Source organism: Pteropus alecto, unplaced genomic scaffold (assembly GCF_000325575.1).
Source record: "Pteropus alecto unplaced genomic scaffold, ASM32557v1 scaffold98, whole genome shotgun sequence".
NCBI lineage: Eukaryota > Metazoa > Chordata > Mammalia > Chiroptera > Pteropodidae > Pteropus > Pteropus alecto.
In genome coordinates, this window is record NW_006443570.1 from 2,831,633 (window position 1) to 2,855,821 (window position 24,189).

General features: G+C 50.4%; 1 protein-coding gene across 1 annotated transcript in view; it reads left to right on the forward strand.

Annotated features, from left to right (window-relative positions):
• Positions 1 to 24,189, forward strand: part of PLXDC1 (plexin domain containing 1) — a 65,244-nt gene that overhangs the window by 27,968 nt on the left and 13,087 nt on the right. Inside the window, exons 3-10 of the mRNA XM_015599397.2 lie at positions 2,199 to 2,342; positions 2,628 to 2,697; positions 3,303 to 3,425; positions 4,064 to 4,182; positions 5,012 to 5,111; positions 16,191 to 16,286; positions 20,353 to 20,434; positions 23,801 to 23,861. Of these exons, the coding sequence (XP_015454883.1) occupies positions 2,199 to 2,342; positions 2,628 to 2,697; positions 3,303 to 3,425; positions 4,064 to 4,182; positions 5,012 to 5,111; positions 16,191 to 16,286; positions 20,353 to 20,434; positions 23,801 to 23,861 (795 nt within the window). The remainder of the gene's footprint in view (positions 1 to 2,198; positions 2,343 to 2,627; positions 2,698 to 3,302; positions 3,426 to 4,063; positions 4,183 to 5,011; positions 5,112 to 16,190; positions 16,287 to 20,352; positions 20,435 to 23,800; positions 23,862 to 24,189) is intronic.

Genomic DNA, 24,189 nt, shown 5'->3' on the forward strand with positions numbered 1-24,189 from the left:
ACTGCTCACATGTGACTCCCAGGAAGCAGGCTGGGGACACCTTTGTACACGTCTCTTTGCATGAATTGAAGTGTATGGAACTTTGATTTTTGGCAGGTGATTTTGGGGGGGATTATTTTTGGGTTGGTTTGTTTGTTTGATCTAAGTGGGGATCCCCAGAAGAGATGGATGGAGATGAAAGAGATGGAGACCCAGGAAAAAAAAGACTTGGCATCTGATCCCCTGGGGAGTCGAGTGAGAGGCAGAAGTAGAAGAGGCTGCTTTCCCAAGGGAGGCTGTGAGCTCTGCACACAGCCATGGCTGCCTCAGTGCCAGAAGGCAGAGCTAGGGAGTAGTGCTTCCTCCTCTGGGCACCTTCTGGGACCTCAGGGTGGGTAACTATGGCAGCAGTGGAAGGCAGCATCCTTGGCATAGGCACTTGCCCTTACCCCAGGGATGGTGGCATCAAGGTGGCCCCCTCAGGTGGTTTCTTAAATAAAATCAGAAATCCAGCAAGGGTGGGCTCATGTGACTCTACAGATGATACACAGACCTCTGGAGGACCCCATGGGAGGTGGGGGACATTTGCATGGGATGGAGTTCCTCACTGGACAAATAGGGGGAGAAGATCAATTAGAAGGTGAGGTTTAAGCTGAGCATTGATGGAGTAGGAATCTGCCATGGGGAGAAGGCAAGAGAGGTCATTCAAGGCAGGAGGATCAGCATGTGCAAAGCCGTGAGTGACCACTGGCAGCCTGTCAGGGGAGTCTGGCCTGGCGGATGGGGGCACGAGGATGTACAGGGGAAAGAGAGGAGAGAGAAATGGAGCTGAAGAGAAGGTGGCGCTGGCTCATGATGGGACCTCGCATGCCAGGCTGAGGTTTGGGTTTTGTCATGAGGGCAATGGGAGCCCCAGACGGTTTGTGAGCTAAGTGATGTGTCCTTGAATGTGTTTTAGATTTGTTTTTTGGACGTGAAAACAGGCAGTGGCAGTGTGAAATCTATCCCCGCCCAACACGTTTCTTCTGCTCACCTTCCCCAGCTCTGCCCAGACCAAGATTCCCAGAGTGTGTCACTTGTCAGAAGACCAGAGTCTGCCTCTTGGCAAGTGGGGAGACAGGCATCCTATCCCTGCTCATGCTGGGCCCAGGGCAAGGACTGGCGGGCAGCTGGCAGGTTGACAGGGAGAACATGGTCTGCTCTGCTGTGTCTGCAACCACTGCCACTGGACAGCCTGATTGATGACCCACGATGCTCAGGGCTCCTCACGGGTCAGCAGCCCCATCTCTGCCACAGCAGTCAAGTGAACCTGCCTGTTTTGCCTCCTTTCCTCCTACAGCTGATGCCCTACCAGGGGACCAAAATGCTATGACATCGCCTCCTCTCCTGGCTCTTCCACCCTTTCTGCCAACCATTTCCTGGCCTCCTTTAAATCCTGGTGCCCAATGCTCCTGTGCAGGAGAGGCTTTATGGAATTAACATCCAGCCTGCTGCGTTCTGGCTTGCTCTTTATTTTATCCCCATCAGGCACATAATTGAAGCTAGAAATATATCTCGAAGGAATCCTTGCGGCTTCTCTCCCCTTTCTCAACCTTCTAGTGACCGCAGTATGGGCCCATTATCATCTCTCCGCTTGAGGGTCTGTGTCTGTGTATTCTGTTTACATAAGTCCCACCTCCTCCATCAGACTAGCAATTCCCCAAGATTAAGGGTCTGCTTCCATCTTTAGACTGGTAGCTTATAAGATCTAGTTTTCCCTTCTCCCTTAAACAGGGTACTCCCCAGAGCAGGGACTGTGTGTCCCCCTCAGTCTGGGAGCTTCCTGAAGACAAGGGCTCTGTTAGAGACTGCTCTGTCAGTTTCTCTCTGGTGCCCCAATCCAAGCTCTGTCTTGGACGTGCTCCACAGGAACTCGAGCTGCAGAAAAAGCCTCCTGGCCTGTCTGGGAATGACAAGGGCTGAGCATGAGTACAGCAAGTATGAATTTGGCTGGGGCCAGAGCTGTAGAGGCATGGCTAGGCTGAGGTACTGAGCTGTCTGGGCCAAGGAGGGCCCAGGGGCTCCCAGGCCTAAGCCAGCCCTTTGTGCCACAGGTCAAACTCCCCAGGAGGGCCATGACTTCTTGTATACAGAAGTCAGGGGTGAGGAGGTACAGAGGGTTGTTTCTGGCATGCCTGATGCCTCACACCTCCTTTGGGTTCTGTCTTCGATGGTGGCAGGAGGACAACCACAGCTACTACGTGTCACGTCTGTATGGCCCCAGTGAGCCCCGCAGCCGAGAGCTATGGGTAGATGTGGCCAAGGCCAACAGGAGCCAAGTGAAGGTCCACAGAATCCTCTCTAACACCCACCGGCAGGCTTCGGTGAGTGCCCCGGTTCCTGGCAGCACTGCCCTGGGCTGGGAGGCTGGGGAAGCCCACCTCACCTGGTCAGTGGGCATGGCTGTGGCCTAAGATCCGTGATCTAGGAAGTGACTTCCAGGGGATCCCAGGTGGCTTGATCAGAGTTGGAGTACCCCCCAATAGTCCTGGAGGCCCGCCCTGGATATGCGTGTTCCCCACTCTGATCAGACAAGCATGGGGCAATGTGGGTGCCCAGCCTCCTGGCCTGCAGCTTGGCCCATGCTGACTCTCTCCCATCCCCTGCAGAGAGTGGTCTTGTCCTTCGATTTCCCTTTCTACGGGCATCCTCTGCGGCAGATCACCATAGCAACTGGAGGTAAGCCATGTCAGTGAAGCTGGAGGAGGGTTTGGAGATCTCAGCCAGAACTTTGGGGACCTACCTGGAGAGGTTCACTGCAGATGGGGTTGTGTGGATGGACTGGCGAGGGACCCACGTTTGGCTCTCTTGGAAGCCCACTCTCAGGAGGGAGGTCAGTGGGTGTGACAGAATACCTCCCTCACAACAGCTGACTTGCTTGTGTGTGTGTGTGTGTGTGTGTGTGTGTGTCCCTCCAGGCCAACTCGGGTCAGGGTGGACAGTCCCTGTGATCCCCATGTTTCTGAGTCTATGAATGAGGGGAAAATGGAGATTTCACTAGGAGCTTGGTTCTTGGGACCAGCTCCCTGTTGATATCAGGAACCCATCTTTGATTCCTGTGTGCTTTCCCAGGGAGAGGGAGAGGTGCCCACCTGGATGGGCAGGGAGAACCTTTTCTGGTCTGGGACCCTTTTGCTCCATACATGCCTGACCCTGAGCCCACCAGCTGGGTGTGGTGGATAGAGGTCTAAGGCTTGCTCCTTCCTGCCTTTGGGGGAAAAACACAAGGAAGCAAATCCTCTAGGCCTTCTCTGGTGATTCCTCTGCTCTTCTCCTCACCCCAGGCTTCATCTTCACTGGCGATGTGATCCATCGGATGCTCACAGCTACTCAGTACGTGGCCCCTCTGATGGCCAACTTCAACCCTGGCTACTCCGACAATTCTACAGTTGCTTACTTTGACAATGGTGAGACCAGATCTCAGAGTTTAAGTCACCAGGGCTCCCCTAATCCAGCCCCTGTAGAGAAGCCCAAGGCCCAGAGAGGGCAAGGGACTTGCCCACAGTCACATAGCAAGGTGGCCACCCCAGCTTTCTGGGTCGTTTTCTCATCTGTAAGATGGTAACAAGATGCCTGCTACTTAGCAGGATCTGGTGAGATAATGGAATGAAAGTGCTTGGCTTTTAGTAGAGATAAAATAAATACTAGGGACCTTTATTGTTTCTTACTCTCACCAGGCTGTGCCTTGAGTACATACCCTCCCATCCCAGGAGAAGAGGCATTTCTCTTATTTCTCCTCCCTTTCATCTCAAGTGTCAGGATAGGCAAGAAGTAAGGGGCATGCTTCCTGGGGTAAGAAGCATGATCCAAGGGTAAGAGGTGATCAAACACGGTTTCTAAGGGCTGCAGCAGAGTCTTACGGTTCCTCTCCAGCTGAGAAGCCAGGCCAATGTTTGTGCGTCGCCCAGCTCCTGCCTCCAGTTAAATTTGCAGACTACCCTAAGGGGCTCCATCTGTGGCCAATCTATTTTGGCCACTTTTTCTACAATGCCCTGCTCCCTGAACTACACACCCCCTCTAGCCAGGTCTCTGCTCTCCTCCACAGGAACAGTCTTTGTTGTTCAGTGGGACCATGTCTACCTCCAAGGCCGGGAGGACAGGGGCAGCTTCACCTTCCAGGCAGCTCTGCACCGTGACGGCCGAATTGTGTTCGGCTACAAAGAGGTGAGTGAGCCCAGCTGCAGAGATGGCTGGGTCTTAGGGAGCCTTTTTTTCATTCAGTGAATATTTGTAGAGAACCTGCAACGTGCCAGGCATAGGGCTTGGTGCTGAGGATATAGTAGTTAATAAAATGGCTGTGGGCTCTGCCCTTATAGATCTTAAATCTTGTTGAGGAGATAGACAATAATTGCAGGGACAAAGGGAGAATCGCCACTGTGACAAGTGCTGAGAAGTAGAGGTGCCTGATGCCAGAAGAGCCTTTCATGGAGCTCTTTGCCTCAGCAGAGGTCAGGGGAGGCTTCTTTAAGGAAAAGAGTTGATATCTGCAGGATGCATAGGAGTTAAGGAAGCAAAGAGTGTGTTTCAGGAGAAAGAAAAGCATGTGCAAAGGTCCTGTGACAGACTATTGAGGGGTCAGAAGGAAAGCTGGGAGATGATTTAGGAGAGAGGTAATGCTAGCTTAGAATCTGGCAGGGGTAGGGGGAAATAGATTTATTTGAGAGCCAGTTAGCCAGCTAATTAACAGGATTTAGAAATGTATTAGGTGGAGGAGGGGGGAAATGAAGAAAAGGGAGGGGCTGGGGTGACTCCTAGGTCTCTGGCCTGCATGAACATACCATTCACAAAGATGGAACAAAGAACAAGGAAATGTGCTTAGAGGTGGTGTGGGGAAGACTTGAAATTTGGGTGAGGCCTCTTGGGTGTGAGATGTCTTCACATCCTCCAAGAGGTGACTCCGAGCAGGCAGATGGGTCTGAAGCTCAGAGGGGAAGTCTAGGCTGGCACAGGAGTGTTTAGGGATGTTGATAGAGCCTCTTCTCCCCTGTTGCAGATCCCGATGTCCATCCTGGAAATCAGCTCCTCCCAGCACCCTGTCAAAGCTGGCCTGTCAGACGCCTTCATGATTCTTAATCCATCCCCGGACGTACCAGGTAAGTCCCCAGGGATCCAGCAGAGACGTGGACTGGGTGGACGCAGCTCAGACTGAACCAGGCTACCGGGAGATGGCAGGTGGAGAGTAGATGGACGGAGAGCTGAGTGGGGACTGAGGGAAGAAAGGGGGCATAGTGAGTGACTTTTCTTTGTTAGAGCAGAGGAACCATTTTTTCCCAATAAAATCTCTAGCGGGAGGCACTGCTCTGGCTGATGAGGGAAATGGGATCCAGGGCCCTTCCATGCAGCACCCCCTTTATTCAGAAAATCTCTAGACACCAAATTAGGGTTTATAAGTCCTCCCAGAAATAGCCGCAATTGCCTCACCACCCCAGATGGTAGAAGGAGCATCACCGGAGGCTCCAGGAGACAGAAAACTTAGGTTTCTCTCCCATCTCTGACCCCTACCCAGTTCTCCTTTCTGAGGAAACGAGGGATACCAGGTTGTTTCTAGAGTTACAAGCCTTCAGGTAAATATACCTACTTATATTTAACACAAATGATGGCATATGATGCCACGGTTCTGCCCCTGAACTAAGTATCTCCTGTCCATCATTCCGTGTCAGCACATGCCTCATTCTGTTTGACGGCTGTGTGACAGACAGCCCATTGTATGGATGTCCTTAACTTAACCAGTTTCCTAGGCATAGACTTCTCACTTGTTTCCAATCTTTCGCTATAACAAATAATGCTGCAGTGAATATTCTTGCAGGTACTTTTATGCCCCTGTGTGAGTATGGCCATAAGAAATTCCTACCACTTCACCTGCCCCTCTTCAGACCACCTTCCCGAACTCCCAGTGCTCTAGCAAGAGGCTCGAGCAAGGACCTCCAAGACCCCGCTCCATTGCTGCTGTCAGCAAATGCTCTAACTGGTTGGTTAGCGCCTGTACTGAGCTGGTGGTTGCTAAATCACTCTGATTGTATTAGTTAGCTGCTGCTGCATAACCAATTACCCTGACTGCAGCTTAAAACAACAAACACATTATCTCAGAGTTGCTGAGGATCATGAAACAAAGCCCAACCTAGTTGGGTGCTCTGGTTCAGCGTCTTTCACAGGCTGCTCTCGAGGTGTTTGTCAGGGTTCATCTTCTCAGTGATTGATGGGGCGGGGGTGGAGAGATCCACCTCCAAGAGCTTCCATGACATTGTTGGCAGGATTCAGTTTTCCACTCAGTTCCTGCCATGTGGCCCTCCCCCTAGGACAGCTCCCAACCTGGCAGCTGGTTTCCATCAGAGCAGGCGAGGAAGACAGCAGTGGAGGGTGAGCAAGATGGAAGCCAGAGTCTTTTTGTAATCTAACCTTAGAAGTTCCATCCTATCACTTTTTGCCATATTCTACTGGTTAGAAGCAAGTCTCTAGGTCCAGTGCACACTCCTGACAGGATTACATAGGGTGTGAATACCAAGAGGCAGGGTCCTTGGGGGCCATTTTAGAGTCTGCTTACCACAATGACTGTAATCCCATCCCCAGGCACAGAGCTTTACAATATATTTTTGGATTATCCTCCCAACCTTGTAGGAGAATGTTCAGTAGTCCCTCTTATCCATGGTTTCACTTTCCATGGTTTCAGTTACTCACAGTCAACCATGGCCTGAAAATACTAAATAGGAAATTTCAGAAATAAACAGTTCATAAGTTTTAAATTGCATTCTGAGTAGCGTGATGAAATCTCGCATCCTCTTGCTCCGTTCCGCCTGGAACATGACTCATCCCTTTGTCTAGCCCATGCTATATACATTCCCCACCTGTTAGTCACTTAGTAGCCATTTCATCAGAAGGTCAATAGTAGCCTAATGCTACATCACAATGCCTACATTATTTACCTCCCTTCATCTCATCACGTAGGCATTGTATCATCTCACATCATCACAAGAAGAAGGACAGTATAGCCTAATAAAATATTTTGAGAGAAAAAAAAATATTTTGAGAGAGACCGCATTCATATAACTTTTATTACAATGTATTGCTTTTAATTGTTTTATTTTATATTAGTTACTGTTGTTAATCTCTTACCGTGCCTAATTTATAAATTAAACTTTATCATAGGTATGTATGTATGTATAGGAAAAAACAGTACATATAGAGTTCAGTACTCTGCTATTTCAGGCATCCACTGGGGGTCTTAGAACATGTCCCTTGCAGGTAAAGGAGGACTACTTTACATCTGTCCCTTTCTAAATGAGGACATGGAGGTTCAGAGAGGTGGAGTGACTTGCTTGTTGTCGTACAGTTGTGAAAGGGAGAACTGAAAACTGGATCTTCTGGTTTTTTTTTTAACTCCGGGGTCCACCATCGAGACTTTCTAAATCTGACCCACCCAGAGGGGTGAATCCTTTCCTCCTCAGTTTCCCAAACATCCCCAGCCTCATGTGCACGCACCCCAGGCTGTTTTGCAAGAAGGACAGTGATGCACGCTCCCCGCTCCCCACACATCACTGAACTGGTGGGGCAGAGTCTGGTCTGTTTCATCTGTGCTTCCCTCACAGGGCTTTGTGCACAGCAGAGTCTCAGGAAATGTGTGTTGGATCCAGCTGTTGAATGAGGGTGAATTAGAGGAAGTCAGATCCTCTGGGAGTGTCTGCATCTGAGGCTGCTCTGTGATTCTGGAATGAAAGGCTGTTTAAGGGCAAGCCAGGGAGGTGTGGGGAGGCAGGGTAAAGGGTGGGGGAGAAAGCACAGTGCGCCTGACAAAACAGGAGGGCAGCTGCGCCTGTTCTGAGCGACCTAGAGGAGGCTCAAGGGCTCTGTTGTGGGAGCTGCTGGCTTCAGTGACACCGGGTGCTGTTTGCTGAGGTATTGTGTCCACTGGCCAGGTGAAAGCCTGCGCCTGACCCCCAGTCACTGCCCAGCAGCTCCCAGCTTCCAGTCTTTCTTTTCTCTGTCCCCCATTCCTTCTTGTCACTACCAGACAGATCTGATCATGTCATTCTCTGACTCTTTGTTGCCTGCAGCATCGAGTCAAAATTTTTAGAGTGGCATTCAAGGCCCTGTGTAGCTGCTCACAGCCTGCCTTTATAGGCTCCTCCCCAAACCCTTTCAGTCATCCACCGCTCTGTCTGGGCAGCATTGATGTGCATGTTCTGTTTTCCCCAAACATGCCAAGGGCTATCTGCATCTCTGTGACACAGTTCCTCATATAAAATCTCCCCAACTCCTACCCTTTTGCCCCTTGGCAAAGCTCAGACATTGCCTTCACCATGCAGCAGAACTCATGGTTTCTTCCTCTACTCCCAAGCGCTTTGTCGATGTCTTTAATATTGAACTCATCACACTGCCCTGCTCATTCACCTTCTCTCCAGCTAGCTATGAGCTCCTGGGCATCTCACTGTGGCCCCAGCACTTAGCCCAGTGTCTGCGGCAGGCAGGAACTAGTGTTGCTGAAGGGAACGGGTGTCGCAGAGACCCTGTCCTCTGCTGTCTGCTGACCCCAAGTGAGAACAGGGCCTGACACCATTTGAGTTTGGGGGTGAGTGCTTTGGTAATTGCATCTCTTTAGTTTAGGGGTGCAGGCATAGACTTTGGGAGGAATATTCGGGTGTGAATGGAGCATACTCACATGGACACATTTTTCTAGGACAGTCCCCATGGCCTTCACTGGGTTTTAAAATGGGCTATGATTTTTGCTTTGGGAAATGATGGCTTTTATGTGACTAAGAAGTCAGGTTCCTCTGGGTCTGATATTCAACCCAGGAAGTAGAGAATTAGGTTGGATTAGGTTGAGCTGCAAATAACAGTAAATCCCAAATAACCAGGGCTGAAATGAGACAGAAGTTCAGGGAGAGTGCTCTGGTCTGCAGACCCTATTATCACCACGATATTCCCATTGTCCAAGCCCACCTGGTCCTACAGAATGGGCGGCATCACTGTGCTTGTACCCAAGCTTGGCTCTTCTCTGCCTGAGGTGCTATGTTTGGTTTCCTACTATTCAAGAATCATCCCCCAACACACCCTGCACTGAACCCTGTGGCGGGCGGGGGGCGGGGGGCGGGGGGCTCTCATTTCCTAGCCTCGAAACACTTTCTTCCTACCTCAGCCTGGGGTGGAGGGAATTCTGCACAGTCTCACTCCTAGGGTTGAAGGAAGGAGAGTTTTTCTTACCATTACTTCCTTATATAAACTGCTACACAGGCTTTGGAGCAGAGAGTTTGCAGAGTGCTCTTTGATGCAGAGAAAAGATTCATGTACATTTAGCAGCATCCATCTGCAGAGGCACACAAAACACACAGGGTAGCTTATACACTTTTTATTTGGTTGGAGGGGTCCCCAGAAGTCAATATAATTTCCTCTATTCATTTGTTTAAGAAACCCTTTCTTTCATGGACAGTATAAAAGCAACTTTAGTGTAGCCAGTGTTGAAACTGACAGATTCTGGATTTATGGAATCAATTAATGAGGATTTCATTATTAAAGTCTCCAAATTATAGACTGCCCCTTGGCTGGCCCAAGAATGGCCTCAGATGGCCCTAACACTTGGGCTTCTCATTTACCAGAACTTTCCTTTCCTTTCAAAGGCAGATGTGAGTCCAGAAATGTGTCAGAAGCCTGTGCTGTACCTCCGTGCCAGGCTGCTGGGTGGGAGGCCCCAGAACTGACTGCAGAAGAGTGAGAAGGACCAGCCAAGTGAGGGCGTGGTGGGCAGGGACATGTCATCAGCAGATCTGGCCCATTCTGTCTTCTGACCTCTCTAGACAAAGGATCCTTTACAGTACTCTCCACTGGAGCTTTTTATCCATCCAGAGGCCCTTCTTTCCCTTTTCACCTTTCCATTTTTTCTCTACTCAGCCCCCTGAGTCTTGTCATTTCTTGCCTCCTCTCCTCTCTGTCCCTTTTACACTTTGCTTTAGTGCCGAGAAGGAATCCTCCTGGGGTCCGGGACCCTGGTTATATTTACCTCTGGGGTCCCCTGCTGGGGCTTGATTCCTAATTATTGAATGAATAACCGAGCGAGCAAAGGAATACACGAAAGAGTGAATGGACACTTGTTCCCAAACCACCATCTTGCAGTTTTTATACCGTGACCGCCCATTTTGCAGGGAAGTTTTTTAGGGGGACCTGTCAGTCTGATTTTTTCTGACCGATCCAGCTGGATCCCACTGGTGTCCAGACTGAAACAAAATGGGGCCTGTAAACCTCTCTTTTGATCCATTAACCTTTCTTGATCGGCGGCCAGGCTTTCTGTGTCTGGACCTTAGTATTTCTGAATTTTTGATGAGTGGAAGCAGAGATTCAACAGAATGTCTCAAACTGCCAGAAATGTGGCTTTGGGACGGCCTCTGTCTTGGTTCTGGAAGGGGTCCGCTGGTCATGCAGACAGACGTCATCGTCCTTAAGTGAGCCCCAGATGTTGGCGAGATAATTCAAAAGCAAATAACTCAGGCGGAGATAGTAAGGGTTCTGTTTATAGAGAAAAAAAAATGTTACCAAAGCCATATACTCAAACAAGCACAAATCGGCAGTAGAAATGAACAAATATTTTTAATCAGAGATATGTTTCCTCACACCCACCCACCTCCCCCTTTCTACCACACTCGTCCCCCTGCCCTGCTGGTAGGGCTGTGGAGGGTTCTGGAGGACATCTGACCACCTCTGGCTGGGCCCTCACTTGAGGTGCGCCCCCAAATTTGCTCTGAGTCTAACTGGTGGGGAGACCCGTCCCTAGATTCTGGCATGAGGTTTGCTAGGGGCCCCGCTTTCTCTGGCTACTGCTTGTGTGTCTCTGTCCCTGAAACTGGCTCCCTTGACAAGTCCATGTCTCCATTTGTGCCCCAACCCTGACTCTCTTTGTCCCGCCTGTTTCACTTCTGGCTGAGGGTGGCAGTCCCCTACATCTTTGCAGATGGACAAGTCCTGCAAGCCAGCTCTCCTACCTCGAGCTTTTACTTAGGAAGTGGCATGTGGCTTTCTCTGGCCCACTAAGGATGGCCCTTTCAAGAAAGGCCATAATCTGTGGTGGGCTAGAGAGGAAGGGTGTTCTTCCTTTGGGCTGTGGGCTGACGTTATAATAGTGTTGAGGTTTTCATGGCTATTTGTAACCTATTCATTCACTCACATTCATTTCCTGAGGCCCTGTTATGTGCAGAGCCTGGCACTAGGGCTTGGGGAACAGAGACAACTAACTCGCGGGCCCTGGCCCTTGGGGAGCATGGTTGTGCGAGTGACCAGCAAGGTAAATATTGCTGGAGCCATGTAACAGGTGACACCGGACATTGCACAGGGGGCAGTGGAGCTCAGAGGACGGGCCACTTATTGTGCCCAAAGTTGGGGGAAGTCTTGAAGGAGGGCATGTCCTCTGAGCTGAGCCTTGAAGGATGGGGCAGATAAAGGAAGAAATGTTTGCATAGACTCTAGACCTCATGGCCTCAGGCACCTTAGAGGAAGACCTGGAGTTTCACATTTATTTTTTATCCTATTACATTTCTGTGCCAATAGGGGTGATTTTTCAGAAGGAGAGATGGTGCCTGGGGGTAGTGGGTGTGATGAAGCTGTGAAAGGTTGCCTATAACTTCCTCATCCTCCACCTAGATGTCCTGCAACCCCCAGGTTCACTCAAAGCCCCTGCCACATTCACCTAGCAGTTGGAGTCACACAGGGAGGGTTCGGCAGCACAAACCAGCCTGGGCCTTTGAGCGAACTGAAAATTGCTGCTTCCTCTGGGCAGATGAATTACAGAAAGGTGCCTTCCTCGTCCCTGTCTCAGACCCCACCTCTGCTTGGTAAGGAGCCTTTCTTGTATCAAAAACATCTGGAGTATGTGTGTGTGTGTGTGTGTGTGTGTGTGTGCGCGCGCGCACGCACATGACTGTACAGGGCTCCATGTACCTCACTCCTTTAGCTTTTGGAGGGTTCATTCTTACCTCGGACCCTGGTAACCCTGTGAAAACTCGGCAGTTACTGCCTGATGTGTACAAGGCTTGCCTCCTGGGCCTCTTCTATCTCAGACTTAGAGTTGTTTCGGAGAAAAATAAACACACAATTACTAGATCTTTGGGACACTGGCTTAATGATTTATTGATTTATTTATTTTTAATTGTAAATGTTTCCCTTCAACTCTCTTAGAAACAACTAAAGAAAGCTTAAGCAGTGGTGTGCCGGAAAAGCTTGTACAGACTCATAAGAGGAGGTTGGCCGTGTCTCTTCCCAGTTCTGTGCTCAGTGACTCCAAATCGGTAGCTTGAAATCAGCCACTTTGTCACAGAAATCGGCAAACGCTGCACTGAGGACCCTTCCTTCCATCACCCCTCCCCACTCCGGAAGCCAGTTGTTAGACATTTTTCTACACATACACCTTTGGTGACTTTCTGAAGCTGCACTGGCATCAAGGCTTAAGTTTTAAGTCGTGCCTCTGCAAAAAAAAAAAAGAAAAAAGAAAGAAAGAAACTATGTGACTTTGGGCAAATGAATCCTCTCTGACCTCGCTTTTCTCCCTTGTGAAATGGGGAGAAGAGTTACGTCAGTCAGTGTTCCTCTGAAAGTTGTAAGAGTGAGTGAGAGGTATGTGATCTCCAGGGATGGAAGCCCCGTGGGGGCAGGGCCAGGTTGATCCTGCATGTCACTGAGTGCTCGGGATTTAGCCAGCCCCTGGACAGGGCAGGTGTTGTATCTGTGTGTTGAACCAGTGAATGAGTATAGTGCATGGCGGCGCTATGCTTTTGTATGAGTTTTTCCATTTAGACAGTTCTTTTCCATTTAAGGCTATGGATAGGCTCTGTAAATGGTAAAGTGTTATACAAAGTTTTATCAGTCTATGGGTTAGTCTGTCTGGGCCTTGGTTTCCCCACTTGTCAAATGAATGACAAGACAAATTATTACGGCTCTCAACCTGAGTCTGTGAAGCTGTGGCCCATCTCATCACTCATGTAGCCCACACTGGGCAGTGCCCTGCTACTGGGCACCCTTCGGGACTGCCTAGAGTCCTCATCCCACCTACCCTTTCCAGCTGTTTGCCTTAGAAGCAGCAAGTTCCCCAATCTTTCTGCAATGGGAGAGAGAGAGAGAAAAAAAAAAAGCAAAAGGAGGATTGATCTCATTACAAACCATCTAGCTCCAATTCAGTTGTCCAGGTGGAGGGAGGCTGCCTCGGGGCTGGAGTTGTCATCCTCCCTGGCAGGAAAGGAAGGCCAAAGTCTTCCCACTGCCCCTGTCCACGGGAGCCAGTAGGTTGGGGGAGGGGAGGGACTCTGAGATCAGTACTCTCTGAGGAGTCCTCAGAAGTGGACTGGGAGATCCCCCTAGGCCCCTTCACTCCTAAGCATTGACATTTCCCCGCTTCTCCGGTTACCTCTTCCTTGGGGTGGGGGGTGCAAAAGCAAGAAACAGTACCCAGTCTGGACCAGGAGAACAAGGATTGGGGGCAGAACTCACAGGAAGAGAAGCAAACAGCCTGGACCTTGGGGCCAGCAGGGGGAAAGGGAGAGGCTCACAATGGGCAGTGGGGAGATGGCACTTGCTGCTGGAGGGTAAAGGTCAGGGGACTGGGATGTTCAGATTGCCAGCACAGCCCTGTGGTCAGGCTGCCTCTCAGGGGGTCTCCACTCCATCCACAGGAGTTGCTGAGGAGCCGAAGGACCCACTTGAGAATCACTGACAAGAAATATGCTATGGGGATGTGGGGAGGGAGGAAGGGAGAGAAGGAAAGAAACGTGCCATGTTTTTTCCTCATGTTCTTTGGCCACGGTAGAGTTTGAGGGTTTGGGAGAGGTTGAAAATGTCCTTGAGTCTCAACCACAAGAAAACCAGACGCACAGAAGGAGTGCGTGGTGAGAAGAAAGCGAAACTCTCATACTTTAAGGGGCTCCTCTGGTCCAGATACTTTCCATACATAAGTTGCCTACTTTAAGTCTCAGAACAACCCCGTAAGTATAGTACAACTAGTTCCATTTTTGGATGAGGCTCCCTGAGCTTAAGAGCCGTGTCCAAGGTCACACAGGTGGTAAAGGCAGAGCCTAAACCTCCCTGCCCTGTGTGCTCCCTCTCCTGATGCAGGGCCTCTCTTCCTCCAATTTCTCATCGGTCTCCCCACCTTCTTTCCCCTTCCCGCTCAGCCCAGAGCAGAACCTGACCTGTGGGTAATGGGTAGACAGACCCTACGAGTGACATGTGAATGGGTAGTGCCAGCATTCCAGACACAAGCCTCTGAGGTGGGGCTGCAGACCCCTGTTTAGTTCCGGGGGTGCTTTGCTGGCTTCAATGCCAGTGTGGTTTCCTTTGCATTGCATGGAATGTGTTTCAAGGATGTTTTGTAGTCTCAAGTTTCGGGGGCTGAGGTGTCCGCCATGACTCTGCAGTGGGGCAGTGTGGTGTGGTAGCAAGAGAGCATGCTTTCGTGCCAGACCATCTGGGGATCGATCTTGGGTTAAGAAGAGGGAACACTTTCAAGATTGGGGAATAAATAAATGAAAGAAATGTAGATGAGATATTCTTTTAAGCAGCGGATGCTCCCCCAGATTCTTTATGTAGGACGGGGAGCGAGGGGCTGGAGTGCCCAGCAGTTGCCCAGGACGCCCTTTCTTTCATGGATGACCCTACTGAGTTCTACTGCCACCTTGGGAAACTTTCCTACAAACCACCTTCAGCTGAATGAGAAAATTATATCCTCACCTACTCTGGGCCTCAAGTGACAAACACCCAACTCAGACTAGCTTAAGTGGAAAAGGGGATACATTGGAGATACTGACGTAGCCCACAGAGCCAAAGGAAGAAGAGCTGACAACTGGTAAGACAGGGACTAGGGCACGTCCTGGGACTCCAGAGCTTGGAATGTCATCGGTTCTTCCCGTTTCTCTCCACAATGTAGCTTCTCTCTCTGGCCTTCCCCATAAGACTGGAACTGTGGTCATTCACAGACTCTGAGCTTGCCTCTCAGCTGCATTACTGGAGGGCAAAAGGTCTCTTGGTTACAGTTCAAAAGTCTCAGGGAAGATCTCTGATTGGTCTAGCTTCCATCAGACGCTCAGCCTTGGACTCATCACTAAGTGGCCAGGGAGGCAGAGTCATGGAGGAAGATGGCAGTCCCTGCAGACCACATGTAGGAAAGAACTAGGGGCAGTTCCCCCAAAGGGTATTGAAGAAACAATCCAGAAGGAAAAAGGGGTTCTGGGGCAACCAAACACTTAGTGGCCCTTTCCCCTCATGGGGAACTCATTCGTAAAGCTCAGCAGCTGCCTGCCTGCCTTATAGAGCCAGAGGAAACCTACCCCAAGTCATAGTTCTTGGGCGGGAATGGGGGTGTGGTGTGAAATATCAGAGCATCTCAGATTGGCATTTTAGAAAAAGACTTCATCTACAGTTCCAGTTTTATCCTCCCAGGGGTGATTGGCAAGTGCTTCTGTCTTTCCACCTCGCAGAGGAAAAACTGAGGCCCTAAGGTTATCCAGTGAGTCAGAAGCAGGACTCAAATCAGAACTCGAGTCTCCTGACTCTGAGGTCCTGCGGGAAGTTTCTGCAGGGACCAAGGCAGGACATAAGCCTGGCTCCAGGCACTGAGCCTTGCTCTGGCCTCCATCCAGGGGGAGAGGTTCTTCAAAGTTGGCCCATCCATCTGCAGACACATGCTCACTGTGGGTCAGAGTTAGGACCAGATGTTCACAGTCTAATGCCCCCACCCTCCAAATAAAACGTAATGACCACACGAGGCAATGAATATAGTGGGAGGAGGGCACCTGGCCCGAACGGGGAAGAGGAGAGTGTGGTCAAGGAGATGCTGCTCAGAGGAAGTGGCCCTTGAGCTGGATCCTTGACAGAGAGAGAAGGGGTGGAAATGCATTATGGGTCAAGGGAGCAGCAGCTGTGACAGCACAGAGGCATTCGGGGGCATCGGATCGCCTATGTTCTGACCCTGGTAGCAGCCAGTCTCTGCACTGAGTAGTTTAACCTGCTTATACCCCAAAGCTCTCCTTTCAAGGTCAACACCTGTCCTTCCTACAGCACCAATATCATTATCCTAGGTCTATGGGTTTATTTCTAGCCCTCAGCTCCACTCACTACAATCTCTTGCCTACCTCTCAGGCTCCAGATAGAGAATTTGAAGCCCTTTGCCCATGAAATGCTCCTAATGACAGGCTCTGCCTCTGTTTCAGAATCTCGGCGAAGGGCCATCTTCGAATACCACCGTGTGGAGCTGGACCCCAGCAAAGTCACCAGCACGTCGGCCGTGGAATTCACCCCGTTGCCAAGTAAGTAGGGGTGGTTCCCACTGATGAGGGAAGGCAACCCGCTGTCTTGGAAAGGGCTTTGGAGTCGAACAGACTGAGTGCCATTCCCAGGCCCACCACTGACCCCCGTGTGGGTACAGCCACCTCCATTTCTTATTTGTCACATGGGCCTAACACCGCCACCCTCACAGAGCTTTGGTCAGGGTTAGAACCACAGTAGGGAGAGTCTAGGACATAAATGGCAATTTTGACACTAACTGGCACCTCTTGGGCCTGAGATGTGGTTTGTGCTTGACATAACAGCTATTAACACATTATTGAAACTCAGGAAAGATTTACCTCTGAGAATTTAGATTGAGCCCTTAGGAAAAATAATATAAGAACTGAATTGAACCATAAGTTTATCATTGTTATTTTTCTTAGAGGGAGAGTGATGCCAGAGTCCACAGGCGGAAGGCCATAAAAGGATTTAGCCAGCAGCCCTCCAAGAACCATGGGCGCTAGCCCTCCCCTCCACCCTCATTCCCTACGCTCCTACAGTGGAAGGCCATGGCCAAAGCCCCCGTTGCTGCGTGGACCCCACAGAATGAGGGTTGGATGCTCTTCAGCATCTGGTCAGAGTAGCTGCGGAAAGTGAGAGCAAGGAGGACCGCACTCCCGTTCTTACATTTTTTAAAGGATTTTAATTTCTTCTCCTGCCTCACGATACCTTCCAGTTTCTGAAGCCATGGCCTTTCCCCTGCCCTATGGGGCATTTCTTGCTTCTTTTTCCCCTCTTTCCTCTTCCCTGGAGGTTCTGGGAGCAGGGGGTGGAGAAAGGAGAGGAGGAGGAGGGCTCTTCTCACATGCTAGGCCACCTGACTCAGTCCGGGCTCAGCAGGTGTCCTGCCCTGGAAAAGAAGAAGGACCCAGACACCATGGGGTTACAGGGCTGGGACACCCTACAAGTCACAGCCCCACCCCACCCCAGCCATCCTTCCTCTAGGCAAGAGAGGCCTGGGGCCTGAGAATCAGTAAAACTCAAGTCCCAGGACTTGAATAAAATTTCATGTAGGAGCAAGGACATCAAAGGACAAGGCTAACTGCCCCAGGCGGAAGAAGTGAATTGTCCTGGGAATGCGTTTCTGGGACACTGTTTGTATACGTAAGCCACTTCCTACCCCTCCAGTGAATTTTGTGAGCATTTAATAGCATGCAGGACATCTGAAATGCAGATGAGAAGTAAAGGTCAGTGGATTTTATGAACATCCACAAGGCTCCCAGGGTTTGTTCTCAGCTTGATTGGAGCCATTTAAGGGGCCTCCAGCGTCACTGGGAGTGACCAGGCCCTGGGCTCCCATGTGGGTGCAGTGGGTGGGGGAGGGGCAGCACTAACAAGGTTGTGACTGGAGCCCCTGGGAGGCCGATTAGCTCTATCCTCAGAAAACTCTGCATCCTCTAGCCCAGGCTCTCTGCCTTGCCTTTGGCTGGAGGAGGACTTAGCCGAGATTCTTCTAGAGTTATGGATGGGCCACCTCCAAGCCATTGCACTCCTTTGCTGGTCCCTCTTCTAGAAGGTCATGAAAAGTTGGTGTGGGATGAGGGTGGGTGCTGGGGCACAGGGACCACACAGAGGCTAAAAGCTCAGATAGACCTCGGTTCACACTCAGACCTACCACCTTTCCTCCTCTGTAAAATGGGGATGACAAAAGCATCTATATGTCAATTCTGGAAGCATGTAAACTACTTACCACGTGCCCAGAACTGCTCTAGACCCTCTGGGTACATAAGGGAACAAAAGAGCAAGAGCTCTTGTTTTCAGGCCAGGCTAATTTCTGCTTATTTCCTACCCATGGCTTTCTACCCACCCTTCCAGGGCCCGCAAAATTCTGGCAGATGAAAGGACACAGTGCCATTTACAGCCAATCCCTCCTACAAAGTGACTGAAGGTGACCAGGCTGTGCCCACAACAGCTTTTCTCCCACTCACCAAGGGGTGGTTCCCAGATGCCACCTTGTTGAGGGTCCATGGAATGCAAATTCGTTCCCTAATTAATGGTTGTGGTCTAGTCCCATGAAAATTCACATAAAGAAGGAATGTGTGTGATGTTTATTGAATGAGTTGTCATCTTTCTGTAGTTAGTTGTCACCTTTTGCTGCTGTCAACATGCCCTGTTCAGCTGCTCATCACATGAGCTTTTCCACTGCATGTTTTCCGGGGGAGGGCCTGTCTGTCCTTGCAATAAAATGCATGGGCTTTGTGGCAGTCATTTGCCACTCAGAGGTCATTCTGGTTCACTTAAGTGAGTGGCATTCGATTGCAAGTGAACAACTCATAAAACCCAACCCCCACAGCCCCTGCTCCCCTGGCCTCCTCTGCTCCTCTGCCTGGCTGGTGCCCGAGGGGTCTGCGCACCCTCCAGCAGCCTGCTCCCACTGACTTCTCTTTTCTTCAACTCTGCCCTGCCCAGGGGGTCCCACGTGTCCCTCCTTATCGCTACCACCTCTGCCTCTCTACTCTGCCCAGCCTGTAAGTGTTCTGGCTGCTGTTGGGAACACTCCTGGGATGTGACCCTTCTGGGCCTCTGCATAGGGGTTCTTCTACTTGGACGTCACCCCCAGAGCATCTGCCGGCTCCCTTCCTCTTTTCTCTTGGTCTCTGCCCAAGTGTCCTCTCCTCAGAGGCCTTCCCCCACCTCCTTGAATAGAACACATCCCCCGCGGTCATTCGGCCTCCCTGTTCTGCTCGACTTTTTCATAGCCTTTCTCACCACCGGAAGCCCTAGTGTAGATTGATTTCTCCATGTATGTGTTAGCCATCTCCACCAGACTGCAGGCTTCATGTGGGCAGTGCAGCTGTCTTTTTCTGTTCATGGCTGTGTCTCCAGCATGTGGGACAGTGCCTGGCCCACGTCAGATGCTCAATCAATATTGATGAAAGAATGAGTGGATGGATAATGAGTGAATGAATGCCTCATAGGGACATTGAGGGGGATGAATAAGAACAGTCAATACCAACAAGGAGCATTCGCTGGGCTCACCCATGTAGCCAGCACTATTCTAAACCCTCTAGGTTATTATCTCATGTCATCCTCACATATCTACCAAGAAGATAGCTTCATGATCCCTCTTTTGTAAATGAGGTACTGAGGCACCAAGAGGTCAAATAACTTCCCAAGTAAGGTTTAAGCCTGGATGAGCAGAGATGCCAGCACACCCCTACGGGCAGCCCACTTCCAAGAGGAGAAGAAGGAATGGAATTACATATGCATGGTTTACCCTCACAAACTCAGCACTCGAGACCTCCCAGGAGGAGGCAAGTGAGGAGGTGGAGCGAGGCCAGGAGCAGGGCTCTGAAGCAATCCCTCCATATGGACTGAGGGTCAGGGGTGGGGAATGAGTGCTTTAGACCAGCCCTGGACGGGGGTCAAAACGGAACATCTTAAAACATCATTTTCAGTGATTATAGACACAAAACTGTACTATAAACATTACATTTGCTGAGAGACTAGATGTTAATTTTTCCCACCATAAGAAGAAATGTTAATTTTGTGACTGGATAGTGGTGTTAGCTGCAATGGCAATCATATTACAATATAAATGTATCAAATCAATATGTTGCACACCTGAAACTTACACAATGTTATGTGTCAAATATATCTCAATTTTTTTTTTTTTTTAAATCCCTTTCAACACTGTAGTATAACTTCCCAGACTAGGTGAGATCCTTTTGTACATGCTTATAGCACTCTGTAATTTTCCTTCATAAACCTCATCAAAATGATAATCATGTGGTTCTTTTTGTTCGGTTATCTGTTTTGTGTCTGTCTCCCCATATGAGTGTAAGGCCCAAAAAGGCAGGGACCAGGTCTTATTGCTGGATCCCCAGCACCAGCTCAGGGCCTAAATCCCTGGTGACAAAAAGAAGAAGGGGAGGAAAGGAGAGGAGGAATCAGAGCTGGACTCATGTGAGGGTGGCGATAGTGACCTCTAGGGTCCTTGCTAGTCCGAAACGCCACAGTTCTCTAAAAACCCAGCATTCAGGCAAATTGTACCTTTTGGAGGCCTGTGGAGAGCTTGGTGCTGAGGGGTCTTCTTCTCTCTTGCAGCATGCCTGCAGCATCGGAGCTGTGATGCCTGCATGTCCTCAGACCTGACCTTCAACTGCAGCTGGTGCCATGTCCTCCAGAGGTTTGTGCCCAGACTGACCCTCTGGCTCCCATGGGCAGACTGTGGAGGAGGGGCAGAGGCTAGCACGGCCCCATTCCTTGCCTCAGGCCTCATTGCCAATATGAGGGGATATCTGGCCAGTCTACTCTGACCCTAAGGACAACAATGTCATAGAAATGAGTTTCTCCCTGAGGATCAGTTTCTGACTGGTCAAGGTGACTGTATGGCAGGGGCCCTGCGGTGACACTAGGCTCCTGAAAGATCATTCAGAGATTGCAACTACCGCAGCTCCCTCCTCACACCCGGGAGGGGTTGATTTGTCCTAGCCCAGGGCTTCTCAGAGTGTCCACAGTTGCGGTCATTCTGGAATCAGCAAGGGCTCACGTAAACTGCAGATTCCTGAGACATGCCTTGGGCCCCTGCATCTGGATCTCTGGGAGAGAAGCCCAGGAGCCTGCATTTTAACAGGGTGTCTCCTCTGCACTCCAGTGTGTGATCTACCAGCTCAGAGACAGGGGATGATCCAAAGACCTATTGCTGTTGGTTTTGAGAGCCCCATGACCCCCAAACATCCTCTCAAGATCTTTCTCAGGCTGCAACAGAGTTTTCTGAAAACAGGGTCATGGAAATGTCAGGCCTCTGTGGAAAGTCGGGGCAAGTTACAAAGCTGTATTTGCTTGGTTTTAGAAGCAGAGAAAATTCTGGATGAGATGCAGGTTCAGGGATAAAGTTCTTAAATCCAGCTCATCTTCCGTTCCTTGTTCTGAAATCATTTCCTCAGATTAGATTCAGAAGTTGAGTCCTGTTCTCCTGTCCAAGATAAATACACGGCAGGAGGAAAAAAATAATAATTTCTTTTGGGACCAGGGCTCTCATGAGAGTGAGAGGCCCTATGAACTCCAGGAATCTTTAAGGCAATCTTGAAAATTGCAAATTACACAGAGTCCCTGCAGCTGTCGTGCATCTATCAGTGTTTCCTTTCCTCCTTTCAATATCCTGGTATAGAAATAAAAGCTATCACCTTTATAGCTGGCCTACCTGGCACACAGGACACAGCTCTGGGCTGGGAGGAGAGAGGGTCCCTCCTAGGTGTTCCTCTCCCGGTTCTTACTCATGCTCTTCTGGCCTCAGTTTGTTTTTCCTGTAACATGGGCTGGGTCTATGTGGTTCGGAGAGAAGTTTGTAAGGAACACGCTGTTATTTTAACTCCTTGAATACCACACAGCATTTTTGCACAGTGTTCCGGGCCCTTCACACAAAAGGCACAGAGCCTCCGTACGAATACGTAGGGTAGACCCCAGATTGGCTTTTCCTGGAGTGGAGCCTCGCTATGTGGTCCATCTTGTGCACTTTCAAGTTTGAGAGCCACCATCTGAGTGTGGAAAGAGAATCCCGATGACCTCAGATGAGCCCTGGAACCCTGGGGCTGGCTGCCACCACATGACTCAGCATCCAACAAGAGCCGAGACATGAGGACTGCAAAATGGGTCAGATGAAAGCAAGCCCTCACATTGACACAGCCTCATTTAGCTCATACGCCAATCCCAGAGACCATGATGGTTTAATGAGGGTTGGTCATGTTGGAGAGGGCAGGGCTGCGGGTGTGGACACCGCCTTTGCTGTGGTTATGTCAGCTATAGGACAGAGAAGTTTCCTCAGAGCATACAAGGCTGATGTGGTTCTGGAAACCTCTGGTTCTCAGATGCCAATGGGTCTGGGCTCATCCCAGTCTGAGCCCCTCTTTGCCAGCTCTCTCTGGAGCCTCAGTTCCAACTAAGAGCTGACTCCAGGTCCCTAAAAAGCCAAAGGGCAGGGCTGGTATGTTGGGGCTGGCCACCATGGTCTCTCCCACCAACATCTGCTTGCCGTCACCACAAAGGATCTCAGCTATCCTTTCTCTTTCACCCACTCTGCCCTCTGCAGCCTCCCAGGGTGTCCCCTCCCTGCCCTGGGGCTGGATCTGATTTAGACAATTTCACTTACCATGGCAGGGGTCTTCCTTTCATCCCACATTGCCCCCCAGTGGCCTGCTCTGGAGTCTAAGGGTGACTTTAACTCCAGGATTTGGCTCAGGAAATGAAAGGCATAATCCTTGCCTTTCTATGCCATTTTGAGGGTCCCACGTAACAGTGCAAGGCAGCATGTGGCTGGGGCGGCTCCTGGCATTCAGGAGGCACTCAATAAATGGCTATTTCTTATGCCTTCTCTTTTGAATCTGGGTTGGGTGGCTCTGGGCTTAAAATGTGATGCTCTTAGACCTATATTGAAGGCTTGGTCCTTGAAAGAATCGATGTGGCCTAAAAAAACTTTAGTTCTCATCTCCCAATAGATGCCCTAACCCTCTATCCCCCACAGTAATGGGCATGGAGGACCTGAGAGAGGGGGTGTGCATGGCTCAGTTTAGCCACTGCTGCTGCAGGAAGAGCAGCTCAGAGGCATTGCCAGAAGGAAAGGCTGACAGTGCCTTCAATTCAGCCTTGGTCTTCAGCCTCACCAAGTCTCGGGCGGATGGGCAGGCAGTTGCTGTTGCAGAAAGTTAACTAGCCATGAGTTCTTTCTTAGCACTGTTGGTGCACGATGCTATTCTTCCCATGCAGATGTCCCTGCACTTGAGTCGGGCTTGGTTGATTCCCTGGCACCAAAGATTGAAGATGGGAAATTTGAGCATGATGACATGGAGACCATTGTCTGGTTCATCCTCACGCCCCTACCCTTCCTAGGGGAGCATTTGGCGTCTTCCAACCCAGCTGAGCTGCGTGATGTCCACTCGGGGGACCCTGTTCATCCAGTTTTTAATCTCTCCCAGCCTGTGGCAGGACCTTTATTTCTACCCCTTAAGAACCACACAGGGGGGCGTTGTCTTAACCTGCTGTTGTCCATCTTCACCCAGCCTCTCCTTGCCAATTTTAGGCCCTTCCGCAAAAAAAGGGGTCTCAGTGAATAAACGAGACTTCCTCGGATGAGAATGTGTGTGTGTGAATTTCATGGATTCTTAGCAATTTCATGGCAGCCCAGAGTTAAGGAAGCCTGAAAAGTCACAAGGATCATGCAGTCCATCTAGCCCCCTACATACCTACACCAGTGCAGATATGGCCTTGATTCTTGGGAGCTGGGTCAGAAAGAATTTCACAAACAACCTCCCCTCCTTCTGGAGAAGGACTAGAGAGGGCAAGAGGGTCTCACTTCTGATTCCATAGCCACCTGGTGCTGAGGGCACCTGCCCATTCATCTTGGGGAGCTTGACTAGCCCTGGGAGACTAGCCCCCTCCTCACTCTCATGGGAGAGCTTTTGCTGAATAGGGGGGAAATGAAGGGGAGGGCTTCTATGTCAACACCCCCCCACACACACACACACACTCTTACCTCTGACCTTTGCTTTCCCTGCAGATGCTCCAGCGGCTTTGACCGATACCGCCAGGAGTGGCTGGCCTACGGCTGTGCCCAGGAGGTGAGAGGCTTAAGTGAGACAGGCTGTGGGGAATAGTAAGGGCTGTCAGCAGACCCCTTCCCTGGTAGCCTCTCTCGAAGTGTCTTTGGCTCTTCTCTCCTCTATCTGGGGCTTGGATCCTCTGGGAGACTCTACCGTTAGATGACTGCTGGGGCTCCAGCCATCAGGCTTTTGAGGGAGGCAGTCGTTCTGGGAGTGAGGAAGGTTATCGCAGGCTCCTCCCATTTAGAATCCCATGCAGGTTCCTCCTCACCGCTGGAATTCTAGGGTGCTCCACACTTTGATTCTGGATTTGATGCTCACACCTTGTACTAACCCGACAGATCTA